The 17,177-nt window shown below is 44.5% G+C and overlaps 1 protein-coding gene across 3 annotated transcripts in view; it reads right to left on the reverse strand.

The window, feature by feature from the left end:
* Positions 1-12,136, reverse strand: part of TAGLN3 (transgelin 3) — a 16,218-nt gene extending 4,082 nt beyond the window's left edge. The window contains exons 1-3 of one of the 3 annotated variants that reach the window (XM_004373689.1): positions 11,759-12,136; positions 11,268-11,449; positions 9,980-10,154 (exon numbers count right to left, since the gene is read on the reverse strand). In XM_004373689.1, the coding sequence (XP_004373746.1) occupies positions 9,980-10,154; positions 11,268-11,447 (355 nt within the window). In that variant the 5' untranslated portion in view covers positions 11,448-11,449; positions 11,759-12,136. Of the gene's footprint in view, positions 1-9,979; positions 10,155-11,267; positions 11,620-11,754 lie in introns of all 3 variants that reach the window. The other 2 variants (XM_004373690.1, XM_004373692.3) reach the window with 2 other exon arrangements.
* Between the last annotated feature and the right edge of the window lie 5,041 nt (positions 12,137-17,177).

The raw sequence follows: 17,177 nt of genomic DNA on the forward strand, positions 1-17,177 counted from the left end.
CCACAGCTACCAAGGCTTCCACCAGACAGTCCAGTACAGCTAGATGGTGCCCAGCTACCACCACTGACTGCTGTGACCAGGATCACAACAGAGGGTTCTGCACAGAGCTGGAGAAGGATGTAGAACAAAATTCTAACACACACACACACATACACACACACACACACACACACAAAAGACCAGATTTACTGGCCTGAAAGAGACTGGAGAAACCCTGAGAATACGGCCACCAGACACACTTTCAGCTCAGTGGTGAAGTCACTTCCGAGGTTCACCATTCAGCCGGGGATTGGTCAGCCCCATAAAACAAAACAGGACTAATGAGGCACAGCAGTCCAGCTACAAGGACTAGAAGGCAGAAGAGGACAGGAAAGCTGGTGATAGTGAACCCAAGGTTGAGTAAGGACCGTGTTGACATGTAGTGGGGTTTTTAACCATTGTCATAGGGCAACATGTGTACTAACTGTTTAATGAGAAACTATTTGTTCTGTAAACCTTCACCTAAAGTACAATTTAAAAAAAAAAAAAAGCTGTGTATCAGGGTTGCATCCTTTCACCATACTTATTCAACCTATATGTTGAACAAGTAATCTAAGAAACTGGACTATGTGAAGAAGAATGCGGCATCAGAACTGGAAGAAGACTAACAGCCTGTGATATGCAGATGACACAACCTTGCTTGCTGAAAGTGAAGAGCACTTGACACACTTACTGATGAAGATCAAAGACTACAGACTTCGGTATGGATTACACATCAACATAAAGAAAAAAAAATCCTCACAACTGGATCAATAAGCAACATCATGATAAATGAAGAAATGATTGAAACTGTCAAGGATTTCATTTTTCTTGGATCCAGAATCAACACCCACGGAAGCAGCAGTCGAGAAATCAAGTGACCTATTGCATTGAGAAAATCTGCAGCAAAAGGCCTCTCTGAAGTGTTAAAAAAGCAAAGATGTCACTTTGAGGACTAAGGTGCACCTGACCCAAGCCATAGTATTTTCAATCAGTTTATATGCATGTGAAAGCTGGACAATGAATAAGGAAGACCGAAGAAGAATTGATGCTTTTGGATTATGGTGTTGGCGAAGAATAATGGTGTTATGGATTGAATTGTGTTCCCCAAAAATGTGTGTCAACTTGGTGAGGCCATGATTCCCAGTATTGTGTGATTGTCCACTATTTTGTCATTTGATGTGATTTTCCTATGTGTTGTAAATATGATATTAATAAGGCAGGCCTCAATCTACAAGATTAAGTTGTGTCTTGAGTCATTCTCTTTTGAGATATAAAAGAGAGAAGTGAACAGAGAGACAGGCAGACCTCATATCACCAAGAAACAAGAGCCAGGAGAACAGCACGTCCTTTGGACTCAGGCTCCCTGTGCTGAGAAGCTCCTCGACTGGGGAATATTGATGACAAAGTCCTTCCCCCAGAGCAAACAGAGAGAAAAAGACTTCCCCTGGAGCTGGCACCCTGAATGGAGACTTCTCCTCCTAGACTGTGAGAGAATACATTTCTCTTTGTTAAAGCCATCCACTTGTGGTATTTCTGTTATAGCAGCACTAGATAACTAAGACACGTGGACTGCCAGAAAAATGAACAAATCTGTCTTGGAAGAAGTACAGCCAGATGCTCTTTAGAAGCAAGGATAGACTTCTTTAGAAGACTCAAGTACTTTGGACATTTTATCAGGAGGGACTAGTCCCTGGAGAAGGACATCATGCTTGGTAAAGTAGAGGGTCAACGAAAAAGAGGAAGACCTTCAACAAGATGGATTGACACAGTGGCTACAACAATGGGCTCAAACATAACAATGATTGTGAGGATGGCATAGGACGGGGCAGTATTTCGTTCTGGTGCACATAAGGTCATTGTGAGTCAGAACCTACTTAACAGCACCTAACAACAAAACAACAGCATATTTTAATAGAACTGTATTAGTATCCTGAAGCATCACTCTGGGAAGAGACAGAAAGAGGGTTTACTCTTAAGTAATGAGTCATTAAAGAGAACCTAGAGAAACAATTAAGCCTAGGAAGGCTTGTTGTTATTAGTTATATCGGGGTATATCATTCATCTCTACTCTGTACAAGTTGTACACAGGAAGTCTAATTCTGGCAGTTGAAAAGAGCTGGTCTAATATGTCCAGGATCTGGGGAAATGAAGAGCTTGATACCCAGTCACTCAGCCACAGATACCACCCTGGAGCAAGAGGTGAAGAAACAAGCTTTGTTAAACTGTAGAACCAGTCACCTTCCCAAACAGCTAGCTCTTGCGCTCACTACGTGAACACAGAAAGGTTCAAGGGAACTAAGTTGAGGGCAAAGGTAAAATATCTAGGAACCTAGAACCATAAATACCACCCCAACCCTCATTCCAGGAGAGTAGAAAAGGAAGTGATTGCAAGGTTGCAAGAGTAGGGCAGAAGAAGCTGGGGAAGGAGGCATCATTTGACAGGAACTAATTGGGAAAGTTTTCTTAAGTCCCAAAGCGAGAGAATTTGATATCAATTATGCATGATCTCAGTCCCATAGGATTGATGTTATTCCTCTCAGTGCATGGGTGGGAAAACTAATTCAGGGAGGTTAAGAAGTTTGCCCAGTGTCACCCAAGAAAATTAGAGCCCAGCTCTAGTTCAGGTCTGTCTGACTCTAAAGCCCACAAAGAGTCCATGACCCCACATCTTCCATGAAGCCCATTACAGGCTAGATGAGGAGGTGTACTCCTTAGCAGGAGCCAGTGATCAGGGGACACCAAAGAGGTCTCAGTGGCTGCTTTGGTGCCAAGCGCAATGAAATGCAGCTGGGGATAAGACTAAGCTGCAGCTTCCTGGACTCCATAGGATCAAGGGCCCCAATTCCAAAAGACTATAAATTTTGTATTTGAGTACTTTATCTGGAATAATTTCTCCAGGTCTCAACTCAAGCAGATTGAAACAATAAAAAGCAGCTGGGGCCTAGAGGCCCCGTAAGTGTGCTGGCCAAGTTAGTTATTGTTAAGATTCTAAGTACCATTATGACCAGAAACCTGCACTCTGTAACCAGTTCATGTCTAGCTTGCTTTCTTGGCATGCCTAGTTTGTTTACAAATAAAGGTTCTGTGAGAAGAATTCCAAGATTCTTGGGTTGATGAAAGGGGAAGCGGGCCTCCTTGTTTCAGCCTTACCTCTCTTGTTAGTTCAGAAGTCCAGATCAAGTGCTGATAGATGGAAGGTGGCCCCTGGGAGGAGTCGGGACCATTTATGGAGTCTGACTCCGATAATCACAGGTCAAAAATTGAAATACCTAAAGGAGCTGTGTAGTTGGAAGATAGTGCAGTGTGCCAGGCATAAAATAACAGAAGCTAAACTGTATCACAACCAAGTGTAACATCTGCCTAGTTATGACGCCTTCAAATCTGTGCAAGCAGAAAAAATAGCTGAACACAGTCTGCTTTAGAGTGGGGTTTCCCAAACTTCTCAGATTACTTAAGAGAGTGGGGCAAGGGGATCTCTTTAAAAATACGAATTTTTAGGTCATTCCTCTGATTTGGTAGGCCCGGGGTGGGTGCTTGGAGTCTTTATTTTTAATAAGCTCCCCAGGTGATTCACACCATCACGCAAGTTTGAGAAACATGGGTCTAACCTGGTAACTCCCAAACTAGACTGATCATCAGAATTACCCAAGAATCTTAAAAAATTCAGCCTCTGAGGCAATCTCTTGAGGTGATTCTGATGCAGCCAGATGATCAGCCAAGCACTTCTCCAATACTTTGGTTTTCAATATTTTTAAAACATCACAATGTCTGGCACATGGTAAGTACTAAATATTTGTTAAACAATAACTCCATCCCTCGGAGATGTCTTTCACAAAGTCAAATCGTAAAAGCAATAATTAGAAGGGCTCTGGTCTGCCTTGGGCGTTAGCCCAAAGCCCCGGTGGCTCGGAATCTCTCTGCTCCCTGCAAGTCACCCCTGGATCACTGGGTGGATCCCTAGGGCTCTTCCAGGCAGTTTGGAAATCAGTGCTCATGGCCATTCTTTCAAGACAACAAAGAAGAAACAGTTCCTAAAAGAAAGACCAAGTAGGTGTTGGGAATTTTCTAAATGTAGGGATAGCAGATAAGACTGAGTCCTGGTGGTGATCTAAGGAGACCACTGACCATAATGGAAGTGACATGTGAAAGAGGAAGAGCCACATTTACACTGACACAGCTCAGAATTTTAACTAGCTGCCTGGACTCTGATCACCCTATCAGGGGAGGAGGCCAACGTTAGACTTAAAGTTTTAAGAAGAGGTGATGGTGTAGTAGCTTTCCCAGCCTCACGTGGCAAACCTTTTCAGAGTTTCAGATAGCAACTAACACTTTTACTTGACAATAGAGGGTTCCAAAGCAATATTTCCCAAAGTGTAGTCTTGCACCCCAAACTTCTAAGTTATAATCTCTGGGAGAGGGGTCAGGGGTTCTGCATCCCCCCTCCTCCGGGATTCTTAATGCTAGTAAGTTAGTGCTATCCTCATAAAGATACTTTAACAAGGATTTTGTTCTCTTACATTTTTTGTTACTTCCAGAATATCTTATGCATGTCTTTGGAAAGCAAATATAAACATGAAGGGTAAAGAGGGGGAAAAAAGCAAAAGAGAAGTCATCTGAGCAGGAAAAGTCAGATTGAATACTCTCTACTTTCTATTTCTGCTTTAATACTAAAAATCAATCTTTCAGTCAAAATTGTTTGTTTCAGTGCTACTTGTATTTTACATCAGTCTCGATTCACCATTGTAACCCTTGGAATACTAGTTTTTTTCATCTTCCTGAGACGTACGGAGAAGGCAAGCAGTAGTTGAAGAAAACACTCCTGATTTTCCTGAATAATAACTTCGGCATAGTCCTCAACACTCCACTCAAGGTAGAGAAAATATTTCTATTGTCAAAAGAGAAATGTCAGAGGGTTGGCTGAGCTTGCTCTGTGGGTTTCATGAATTTTTGTTATTTGCCTCTTGGCCTGAGGAAGGAGGAAGTCTGCAGGGCAGTGGTTCTCAAAGTGGGGTTCCCAGACCAGCAGAATCGGTACCACCTGGGGATTGGTTAGAAATGCAAATTCCAGGATCCCATCCCAGATCTAATACCTCAGAAACTCTGAGGGTGGGGGCCAGCAATCTGTTTTAACAAGATCTGCCAGTGATTCTGCACTCGAGTTTGAGAACCACTGCTGAAGGAGAAACCCGCTAAACAAAATCACCAGCAGTGAAGGCTACTTTGACAAAAAAGAAAGCTTCAAGCAGCAGGCATTTATGATGTCTAAAGTCACTACCTATACCTTACACTCTCCCAAAATATCTCTCAAACTGGTGAAATGTCTCTTCTGTTCTTGCTGTTGAGGAATGACACCTATAGTGACACCTCCCTAGAGAATATACTTGAAATTTCCAGGCACTCCACCTCGAATGCAAACCTCACCTCCTTAACTCCCAGCTGTCAAGGAGAGGGGCAGAGAGGTATGACAACACCTTGTGCATGCTCTACATCATTAGGATTACTGGAAAGAGTGGTTCCATTTGATTGGTCTCTGAGTCTTGCCTGCTCTGACATTCTAGAATTTTAAGTGTCTAATGCTTGCCATATGGTTATGCAAAGAGACCAAAAGATCAGTTACTGAAGAACTTGTAACAGGGAGAAAGAAGCCAGCATTTATTAGGCGTCTGTTAGTTAGGCATTGTGTTAAGCATTTTGTACATTTAATCCTCATAGTTAATAATCCTGTGATGGAGTCTTAGATCCGAGGGAGGCACTAGATCTGTTTACAGAGAAGGGAAGTGAGGCTCAGAGAAGCTAAGTACCAAAACTTAAACACAGCTTTACGTAGCTAAAGAAAGTTTCAGCTCATCTGCCTGACTCCAAAACTCATGCTGTTTCTGCTGTACCAGAAAACTCTGGGTCTGTGATTGGTAAAACAAAAGTTATAGTGAAAAATTCTATATGGGGCCCAGTAAAGCTGACCCTCCTTATTGGAGAATGGCAGATGAGGTGAAGACACCACAGATGACAGCAAGGACAAAGGTCAGCCAGGCAACCTTATCAGTTCCTATGTGAGGTCATTACATTAATAAAGTTCATCATTTTAAGACAGAGTATGAGAGCTCTTTCCTGCCTTGTTCTTCCCTTCCTCATTTTCTATTACTGTTAGAAAGGACAGGCCGATGATAGTGAGAATTTTATACTGCCAGCATTTATCAAACTCTACTATTGCCAGGCACTATGCTAAGCATTTTTAATACATTATCTCATTTAATTCTCACATCAACGCTATGAAATAGGTACTACAACTATCCCTATTTTATAGTTGAGGAAATTGAGGCTTAGAGAGGTTAATTGGTAAGTGGTGGAGCAGATGTTTGAACCAGTCAGATGTCTGACTCCAGAGTCTGCACTCCACTCTTTACTGTAATACCTTCCATGATAAGCTTTCTTTGCAGTCTTGCTGACCAGAGCACTGACCCTCTCACTCTCTCTTTTTCTGTCTCACACCCACACACACCCACAAACACACACACACACACACGCACGCACACACTCGTCCCTTTCTTGCTCCTTCCTTTTTTTTCCTTCTCCTTCCTCCTCCATAGAGAAGATGCTGAAGACTTCCCTATGATGCACCAGTGTGTGCTTTATTCCCTTTCAGGGTACCCACGGCAGATCTGAAAGTAACCTTCTCTCATCCAGGAGGAAGACTTCCTCAGTCCCCCACCATTTCTCTAAGCTGCCTCCACTTCTTCCCCATCAGTGAAAAGAACTAGTCATCCTAGCTACCTCCCAGGGCAAACTTCAGTAGCATTGTCTATAAGGTCCCCATTCAGCCCTGGATTCCTTTTTAAGCTCTTCATCTTTTATTCTGACTCCCTCAGAGTCCACCCTAAACAGTTCAGTTTGCATCTAAAAGGGGTTTCAGGTTAGTGAGTCCATCTGGAGGTCCTGTCTATATGAAGAAAAGATGCTTAGATGAGAAGGCATTTGACAAGACTGGGTTCCTGCAGGTTTATAGGTATGCATCGTAAGAGAAGCATGAGAAGCAACTGGGCAGCTGTGGGCAAGCTGAGCTCCATTTGGGAGGAAAATGCAGAACAAGGAAGATGAGGGACAGGGTGTCGACTAGAGAGACTGAGAGCTGTAGAGCATAAAAAGCCTGCAGGCGAGGAAGCACCCAGGAAAGATGGCTGGAGAAGAGGCAGCCACAGCCACCACAACCACAGTGGATAGAATCAGGAATTAACGTGAGTCAACTGCAATGTGAGGACAGCACCAAGCCCACAGCCAGCGTGCAGGATAGGAGAGACAATGTGGGGTTAAGCTAAGAAATGGTTTGTCCAATAGCTCTGTATCTGAACATGTATACCCTCACACGCACACAGACACGTAAACACATGCCAGTCCTGCCCTGCAGTACCCCTTTGATTCCAGCTAATCTCTCTAAAACTCATAGGCAACCACCCACTCTTGCAGAAAAGGCCCGGCTTTGCTCACTTAGTCTACTTTGCTGTGCTGTGGTTCTCACAGCTGGGCTTGCTCAAGGCCAGCCCTCCCCGCCACCTCTCTGCTCGAAGCAACCCACTTAAGGTTGATCTTCAATCTCTATCTGGGCTTCTCAGGGTTATTGGAAACTCCTAGGCATCCCCTTCCCTATTGCCAACTCTCTCTATTACCCCTACCTATCACATGACCTACCTATAGTTCTTCCTTCTACCTGTCAGCCATAGTACCCTTGGAGTGGGTCTCTTTCCTTATTCCATTTACAACTCCATCTTTCTTCCTCCCTGGGGATGAGATCCCTCAGTGTCTGCCTTGTTCCCTTTTTCGGGGGCATTATCCTGCCTGGTGTTCACCTGTCCACTACCCTATCTCAAGCTAACACAGTCACGCTCCCATTTCTTAGTTTCCTTCTTCTTTATGTGAGAACTAGCACACAGGGCTGCGGCAGGTGGTGTAGACTTCCACCTACTCTGTTTGACAGACACCATCGCTCCCTACACCCCACCCCACCCCTTGCTGCAAGCACCTCCTTGGTGTAAAGTGGTCTTTGTAAAAAGAGAGAAGGGTAAGTAAAAGCATCTTCAGTAAAGTAAAGGCAGGAAAGCCCCTTCAGGATCCCCACCTCCCAGCTCCCTCTTCTTTCTACACACTTCCTGTACTTGCTGGGTCTCACCAGCTCCCCTTCCATTCACACCAACCCCACAGTGCAGGGGCTCTATCCTTCTGCCCCATACGGCCCTGAATCATCCTCCCCCTCATCCTCTTTGTCCTAATCAGCTAGTCACTGTTATTAGTCACAGTATGCTTACAGTGTAGGTGAAGGAAACTACCACCCTGGTCAAAGAATAGCAAGGAAGACTAGTTAAGGCTCTATTCTTTGGCATCAGACAGTCTGGATTAAGTTCCAGCTCTGCTAACTACTAGCTGTTTGATGTGCGCCAGTAACCATGGGCAAGCGTCAGTTTCATCCTCTTTGAAAAGGAGAAATTAATAACACCTCATAGGACAGTTAGGAGAATCGATTGATGTTACACAATATAAGTACAATGCCTTTGTCTGTTGCCGTCGAGTTGATTCTGACACCTAATGACCCCATGTGTGTCAGAGCAGAACTGTGCTGCATAGGGTTCTCAATGCCTAGTGCATAGGAAAATGCAATAAGCAGTAGCTCTCTTATTCTCTGGGGGAAAATCATCATAATTTTGACCTAGGAAGCAGGGACTAAGTCTTGACTGTGACATTTCATTGTGATTTTGAGCCAAGAGTCCATGGAGTCCAATGGCCTGGCCTGAAGTTTTGGATATCTGGGTTTTGAGGTACTAGTACAACACAAGGCAAGCTCATTGGCTTTTGGGATTTGAAACACTTGTCTATGAAGGAAACAGGACACACCAGCTCTTAACATGACACGGAAGGGTGTGAAGATTAAGGAGGCAATTGTTTCTTTACAAGTTGTTTAATAGGATGGTCCTCTGCCAGAAATCGGTTTCAACCATCATCTGAATACCCCTTAAAATACCATTGTCTCTTCGTCAGACAAAGTTACCCATTCTCACTGTCAGAAGAGCCATTTGGGTCACTGCTCTGGGGATCCTATTGGTTGGGCCACTGATGACAGACAGTGACAATGGGCATGTGAGAGTCAGTCATCTGGCAACCATGCTTGGCCTGGTCTTGATCTCCCAGTGTCTCAGGCAGGCCTAATGGAGAACACAATCGTGTGGATGGACATGCACATTTGGGCTAAAGGGGACACTAGGCACTGTGACCACAGGTCCCAAATTCTCTGAGAATGTCTCCACCCACATCATTTCCCCCCAATAATGGTGGACTGTTAAATATGTCCAGAAATGCCATTTTCTTTTTATACCTTTATAAGATTTCATACTCAAACCAATTCACAAATCTGAAAGAAAAAAATCATTTGTCAGGCTATCTGAGCAGAATACGTATCTGGAAGGTATAGTTACCACGCTTCTCCATAAGGGGTTAATAAAAAAGGTTGAGATGTTATTTATTTGTCAGATGGAAAGACAAACAGCACCAGCCGGCTTTGTCTATAAGGCCTGCTGCTGGTGAGTCAGAAGCTCTGCCCCCTGCCTCCCTTTTCTTGCAGTAGCTAGGCTGTGCTCTGAGGGAGTATGTTGTGGGAGGAGCAAGAGGAAGACAAGGCATCCCTGTAACCATTTTAGCTTTCTCGTGGTTGAGCTTCTGTTTACATGTCGGTGTCCTGAGGTCGCTGTGTGTCCTAGACTGTGTTCTCTTAGAGGCAAGTGCGCCTTGTGATAGAGCACATCTGGGGGGGGTGGCTAACTGTGCCCGAGGGCTGACAGCTGACAACACTCCCCCCAGCCCACCCCAGTCCTATACACACCTGCGGTGCAGGGAAGAACATGGTGAGCAGGCTTCACAGAGGTGTCACAAAGGGGAGGGGAGGGGAGAACAACCTCAAAGGTCGTAGGCTGTTTACCTTCCCATAGATCCACCGTCTGAAAAATGTCCGTGGTCCTGACGCCGTACAACTCCGCAGCTTTTAGAAACTGGGAGATTTGCTCCATTTGCTTAAAAGCCATCTTTGACTCTGAGATCTTTGGGATGGGCTCTTGTCCTGGTGGGTATAAACTGTTGATCAGCTTACACAGAACCTGAAACGGGAGAGAGGAGACAGAATCAATGCGTCCCTTTGTGTTTGCAGGTCACTCATTCGAAGTGAGCCTTCCCCTACTGAGCACAGCTCACCAGGTTTGGGCACGGGCAAGCCACAGGCCCCAGGAAGGCATGGGCTCAGCTGTGTGGCCAGGCTCCCATACTGAACCCTAAAAACCCAGACAACCCCATTCCCAGGGCTGCACCTGACCACAGCGAGTCTTGCAGCCTGGAAACCCCCTTCCATCCTTGTGCCTTCCTTTCCTTTTCTGGGAGAGGAACAGAATGTTTACAAATAGGGAATGATGTGGAGCGGGAGCCAGACATGACTTCAGACTTTGCACGGAGAGGTGAGCTCGTGGCTGGGGTGGGTGATGTCAAATGATAGAGTCTAATATTATTTCTTCTGTCTGTGGCTTCTGTCACTCATCCCATATGTGCTAATAATGTGCAAAAGAACTGGATTGGGTACCCTCATCCAGCTACCTATAAGCCACACCCTGGGCAACCAAATAGACCGGGGGTAGCAGTTATGTAACAGTAAATGACAGCCTGCGGGAAATGGTGGGCTTGTTTGAATCAGCAGAGCCTGCAGCTCCCAGCCCCCCAAAACACAAGCATCTGATCAGAAAATCAAGTATTAAATAAGGACTCCCTTTAGTTTCATGAGAACTCATCCATTCAAGGGACAGACAGTGAGCACCCAGGGCCCCGGGAGGGCTGGGAGGGTGGCTAGGTCCCCAGCCCTTCCTTTGTTTTACTGTCTAACCACCTCATTCCCCTGGGAGAAGAAATAACCCCACCCGCTGATGAGCCAAGAAGGCTGAGGAAATCATAAAGAAATAGTTCTCTCTAGTCTCATTAGGAAAAGCAAAAGGGCACTGAATTTGCCAACTCCTCAGAAGGAAGCTGCCAAGCATGGGATGGGTGGAGAATCCTCTAACTAGCTAGGGGATGGTGCAGGGAGCCCACATGCTGCACCAGATACCGGCGTTCCCATCCTCCGTGAGACAGCGGCCACAGCAGCATCTCACGCAGCCTCGCGCCAAAACGAAGGGCCCGGGAGGTTTCCTTGCCCACCGCCCCAGCAGCAACGCCGTTGCCGTTCTTACCGTCCCGTCCATTAACCACTGCTGAAAATGCGCCCTGCCGGGGAGCGGGTGCTCGATGTCCTCGGCGCACTGCAGGATGATCCAGTCCACGAGCTTGTTCTCCAGGTCCGCGTCATACTTCTGCTCGATCTTCTCCTGCACCTCTCGGCTTAAGCCGTAGCTCGGGCCCCTGTTAGCCATCTCTGCAAGAGAAGAGCGGACCCCGCGGCATCCACACAATAGCACCGCCACGCCCTCGGGCTCCCTCCAAGCTGGACGGGGATGGGTGAGGGCCTGACCCAGCAGCAGCCAGGCGGGCGGAAAGCCGGGCGTGGTTTAAGTCAAGGAACCGAGGAAGCCAATGGGCTTTCACCTACAAACGGCAAAGAAACGCGCAGCCAGGGGCCAGTGACTCTAGAATAAAAGAATTAGGCCCCGGCCGGTCCAGGGGCCTGGGACCACCCCTCTCAGTCCCGCCTACCCGAGAGTTGAGATGATGTATGACCACTCACAATCAAGCCTGAAGCCGGGAGCAGCAAGGGGCTGAGCGGTGGTCCTTTCGTCCCCCTTCTCAGAGGCACTTTGCAAAGGCAGGAACCATGGGATCCGAAAGCGCCTGTAATTAACAGGCTGAGAGGAGGGCTGCTTTGAGGTTCAGCTGCTGATGCTGCATCACGCCTGGAAGAACGGAACACTGATTTGATTTTCTCAGGGCTGACGAGGGTCAAACCAGGGCTGTTGCTAAGAGCGGTTCAAAAAGCCAGCCCTCTCTAGCGTCAGTCAAGCCTGCCGCCTCCCTCCCTCTGCCAGCTTCTTCCTCAGCTGCACAATTCCTTCCCCTCCTCTGGGGAGCCAGGCCTATTGTCTGCAAGGCCAGCATACAGCTGCACAATGGGATGCAGGCCTCGGGGAAGGCCCACTCTGCCAGCTGTCTGTCAGGGGTAGTCAAACCACACTGTTGAGGTAACAATCGTTTAGGGCAGGAGGGGATGAACTGAGAGCTGAAATCATTCATTTCTTAAGCTCTCAGCCCAAGATTTCACTCTGAAACTTGCGTCCTTGTGGGAAACTTGTGACTCAATTTAACTTAGGAAAGGAACGTAGCTTTTCAGTGCTATTTTAACCGAAAGACACTACCAGCAAGTTCGTAAATTAAACAGAGCTCAATGTACCAAGGATTCTTTCAGTGACAGGTTTTGATAAAGAGGGTGAAGATTTCATCTGTTCAGTTACAATTAAGGCCAGTCCAGGCACACTGACCCAGTGGGAGTGAAACTGGTATTTGGCATAAGTACATAGGACACTAGACAGCACGGCCCCTTGGGGGTAGCGATAGAGTCTCCTTGGTGTTGTGTAAGGCTCCGGGTGCTTTTCATGACAAAAACAACCAAATATTTGTTCTTTGGTCCATTTCTTCTCCACTACATGGCAGCAGTTCTTTTTGTTTGTTTTCAGTTCTTCGTTCAACAAATATTGAGTGCTTACATGTGCCAATAAGGAGCACTGGTGGTGCAGTGGTTAAAGCACTCAGCTGCTAACCGAAAGGTCAGTGGTTAGAATCCGCCAGCCGCTCCTCTAGAGAAAGATGTGGCAGTCTGCTTCCATAAAGATTACAGACTTGGAAACCATATAGGACAGTTCTACTCTACCCTTTAGGGTCGCTATGAGTCAAAATTGACTCAACGGCAACAAGTTTGGGTGTTTTTGGTTTTAAATGTGCCAAGTAATAGCTGGGCCTTGGAGATGGGAAGAGAAAAAAAATATAATTCTTGCCTCTGGGACGGATTGACCGATTGACTCAAGCACATCAGATAAAGCCACTCTAGTACATGGGATGGAGCCCTGGTGGTGCAGTGGTTAAGAGCTCAGCTGCCAACCAAAAGGTCACAGTTCAAATCCATGACCCACTCCTTGGAAACCCTATGGGGGCAGTTCTCCTCTGTCTTAGAGGGTCGCTATGAGTCGGAACCGACTCAACACCACACAACAACAAAACACGTACAAGGGTTGGTACTTAGTCCCCGTGGGAAATTGATTAGAAGCTATGCAGGAAATGACTCCTCATATAATACAAATATTAAAAAAGTCTCCTGCTAGGCTAGGCCTGAACTAATGAAAATTTAATTACTCAGTAGAAAAGACTTTGTGGTCAATGGTCGAAGGCTTGGGAGAGAGAGCTCTAAAAGACAGAATTGTGAAAGAACCAGGAGGTTGTAGGTGAGCAGTGGGTCTAGAAAGGAAAGAGCCCTGGTGGTGCAGTGGTTAAAGCACTTAGCTGCTAACCAAAATGCCTGCAGTTCAAACCCATCAGCTGCTTCACGGGAGAAAGATGTGGCAGTCTGCTTCCGTAAAGATCACAGCCTTGGAAACCCTATTGGGCAATTCTACTCTGTTCTATAGGGTCACTATGAGCTGGAATCAATTTGACAACAGTGGATTTTTGGTTTGGGGTCTAGAAGGAGGCAAGAGAAGGGCTGACTAATGCAGGTTTTGATGCCACGTGGAGTTGTCATTTGAGGAAGCTCTAGACATGAGAACTATCTCCAGGGCCAGAGAGCTTAGCAGAGAGTTTAGAGCAAGAAAACTGCCAGCAGAACCATGCAGTCGCTGAGCTGCGTCTTGGGTGGCTGCAATAAGGTCAGTGTCAACCTGGGACGAAGGGGACAGAGATCCCAACAGAGAGCATTTCACTTCCTCATTGGCTCTAATTGCTCTAAGGAAGATGTTGGTTGGAGCTATAAGCTAGAAATAATTTTAAAAGGTGTACATTTGCCTTCCTTCCCTCCCTCCTTTGGTTTTTTTTTTTTGCAGATTTTATTATGCAGATCTTTTGTACCCGAAGTTTCCCTCCCATTGTAGCAAAATAGTTGAAGTGCTTTGATTGAATGATTGAATCCATAGTTGTGGAGAGAATACAGTGGCAAACAGGCCACAAATCCAGGGGAAGTCTTCAGAGAAGGAACACCTGATCATCTGGGGGGTGACGGTGGAAACTGGCTGAAGCCAACATTTACTGAGTGCATGCTAATTTATTCAGCAACTTTTTTAAAGGTCCAATGTATCTGAGATACAAAAATGAATGAGAGATGATAACATGGTCCAGTGGAAAAGTTAAACTTGCAAACAATAAATGCCAACCAGTTGTCAGGGTAAAAGCATGCACGAGGTAAAAACATGCTGGGCACAGTCATACCTAGAGGCGGCTGGAGGAGTAGGGAAAAGGTTTATAAAGGAAATGATTCTACGTTTGAGTCTCAAAAGATGAGTAGGTATTTGCCAGGTTGGAACTATGCAGGGAAAGTTGCTGATGTAGTTAAATAGTCTGACTTACTTAAGAAGGTGAAAATAAACTTTCTAGTATTAGCTGCAGGCTCTGCTGATTCAAACAAGCCCACCATTTCCCGCAGGCTGTCATTTACTATTACATAACTGCTACCCCTGCTCTATTTGGTTGCCCATTCTTAAAGGACAGAGACACACAGAAGGAAAAATAAGGCTGGAATATCAGGCAAGCCACAGATCTTAAAGTCATGTACATGTGAGAGTCCATGGTTACATTTTAGGAATTTTGAGACCCAGTTGTTAAACTCAGCCATTTAAAGGTTAAATTATGCAAACGTATACTTAAATATATTAGAAATGTTAAATACTCAAAACTGCTCACTTCCTAATTTATTTTGCAACAGCTTACTATTATCTATGTTCTTGAGGATATTTATGTCTATTTCATCTATATAAGTGTAATTATTATATAATGATGTACTATTAAGCATTTCTTCCCAACTTTGTATTCAGTGATGTCAAGATGGTAGCTTGAAATCAGTCATGGTGGGAGTATTTATACCATGGACATTGGCAAATGCTACAAATGAGGGCTTTTTTTTTTTTTTCCTGAAAGCCAGTTGTTAAACATTTATACACCTTACCATTGAACTTACATATCATGCAAAAGAATGTGGACTTCTTCATAGGGAAGGAGAGCCAAGAGATCTTATTTGTGTGAAGGAAAGAGACACTTTAAATCCAAGTTTGACTTGTATAACAGGGGTTCTGGTGCATCATTTATTGTAAAAGGACATGTAGAAAGGGAAATATAGAGAGAGGAACAGTAACAAGTTTTGTACTAACTGCATCTGAGAGGCCCACGGTCCATCAAAGGTCATTAGGCATTTGGTTTTATGAGTCTGGAGCTCAAGAGAGAAATCTAGATTGAGGAATATACTTGGGAATCATTTACATGTACGTAGTAATTAAACAAATACATGAATGTGGGTAAGGTTGCTCAAGACAAATAAGTAAGTAGCATGAGAAGATTGCCAAGGTCTGAACCCGAGGGAATATTAACATTACAAGGTGGGCAAGGAGAGGAGGCAACAAATGAGTATGATGGAGCATGGTCAGAGATCTGGGGATAAGAAAATGTCAAAGCCAGACCTCAGTGGTCCTCTGAGAGAGGGAGGCTGGCCTATACGCTGTGAATTTCGAAGCAGTAAGATAAAACTTACCCTATCAAAACACGGGAACAAAGTGCTACAAGAGCACGGAAGACCTGAACAAACTTCCTGGAAAAAGAGATGGGGTGAGTCAGGAAGGGCTTTGCCAAAAAGCTGACATTTGAGCTTCTTTTTCAGTAAAAGAAAGTCTATCAGCAAAAACCCGAGACTCAGGAAAAGGAGGAGCGAAAATGAGAAAGAATATTTTTCCCAAAGACATACTTGGTTTAAAAAATCACCTGCATTTTTCTAGATATATTCCCTAAATATACCAAAGTATTAAATTTTTTCAACAAACCAAGTTACACAAAATACATGATTAATTTCTAATCTAAAAAGTTACTTTAGATTTGTATTTAAAGGTGCTCTAAAAAAGGTTAAAAATAAAGTTGCCATTGAGTCGATTTTAATTCATGGCAACGTCATGTTTGTCAGAGGAGAACTGTGTGCCATAGGGTTCTCAATGGCTGATTGTTGAGAAATAGATTGCCAGGTCTTTCTTCCAAGGCTTCTGAGTGGATTGAAACTGCTAACCTTTCAGTCAGCAGCAGAGTGAGTTAGCCATTCGTACCACCCAGGGACTTAAAGAAGGTATTATGTTTAAATTCCACACATCCTCTCTCCTCCTCCAAAAAATGTTACTATTTTTTATCATTTCCAATTTTAATGGAAATTTGACATATCCATTTTACGAGCAGTTCTGGGAAGTGTTACGTGGCAAGTAATGTTCTCCTTGCTCTGTGTCTCCATGATTTATAAACTCAGATGTGCCCGGGGTGCTTTCCCTCCCCTCCTCCACACAGGCCTTTCCATTGGTTGCTCAGGGAAGAGCACACTGCCTAGTGTCTGGAAATGCCTCTAGGCTCAACAGATAACAGCAAAAGCAAAACATTCTGTGTAGCCTCACTTAGCCTTCCTTGCCATCAGCATTTGATTTATCCCTTTCCCTTGCACATGCTGAGATTGATCAGTGGCGTCGTTTTTTTTTTCAAATGCAGAAGTTCCATAGGGAGTGCTTGCTGTTCAAGCATTTTCTGTGACTAAATACAAGAGATGAAGTGTTTTTTTTTTAAAAAAAAAAAAAAAGCTTTGAGGGAAAAATACTAAGGTAATTGACAATGTGCTAGAATACACTAAATCTCATTGGTTCGAACTCAAGTCATTTGGAATTTATCATGTTAACCTCTACCAAGCTAGATTATAATTTAATGTCTTTTTTTGTGTGTTGTTGACAGTTTCTTTGTTCCACTTAATTTTCTGTGCTGAGTTGTTTTTCTTTATGTATTTTCTTTTCATCTTTTTCATTGTTGTTGATTTTGTACTTGCTGAGTCTTTATATTTTTCTAGTTTCTTACTTTGATGTGTAGGAGTGTTAGTTTCCTTTGTGGTTACCTTAATATTTACCCCTATTTTTCTAAGTTTATACCAGTCTTTTATT

The sequence above is a fragment of the Trichechus manatus genome, unplaced genomic scaffold (assembly GCF_000243295.1).
Source record: "Trichechus manatus latirostris isolate Lorelei unplaced genomic scaffold, TriManLat1.0 scaffold00026, whole genome shotgun sequence".
Taxonomy (NCBI): Eukaryota; Metazoa; Chordata; class Mammalia; order Sirenia; family Trichechidae; genus Trichechus; species Trichechus manatus.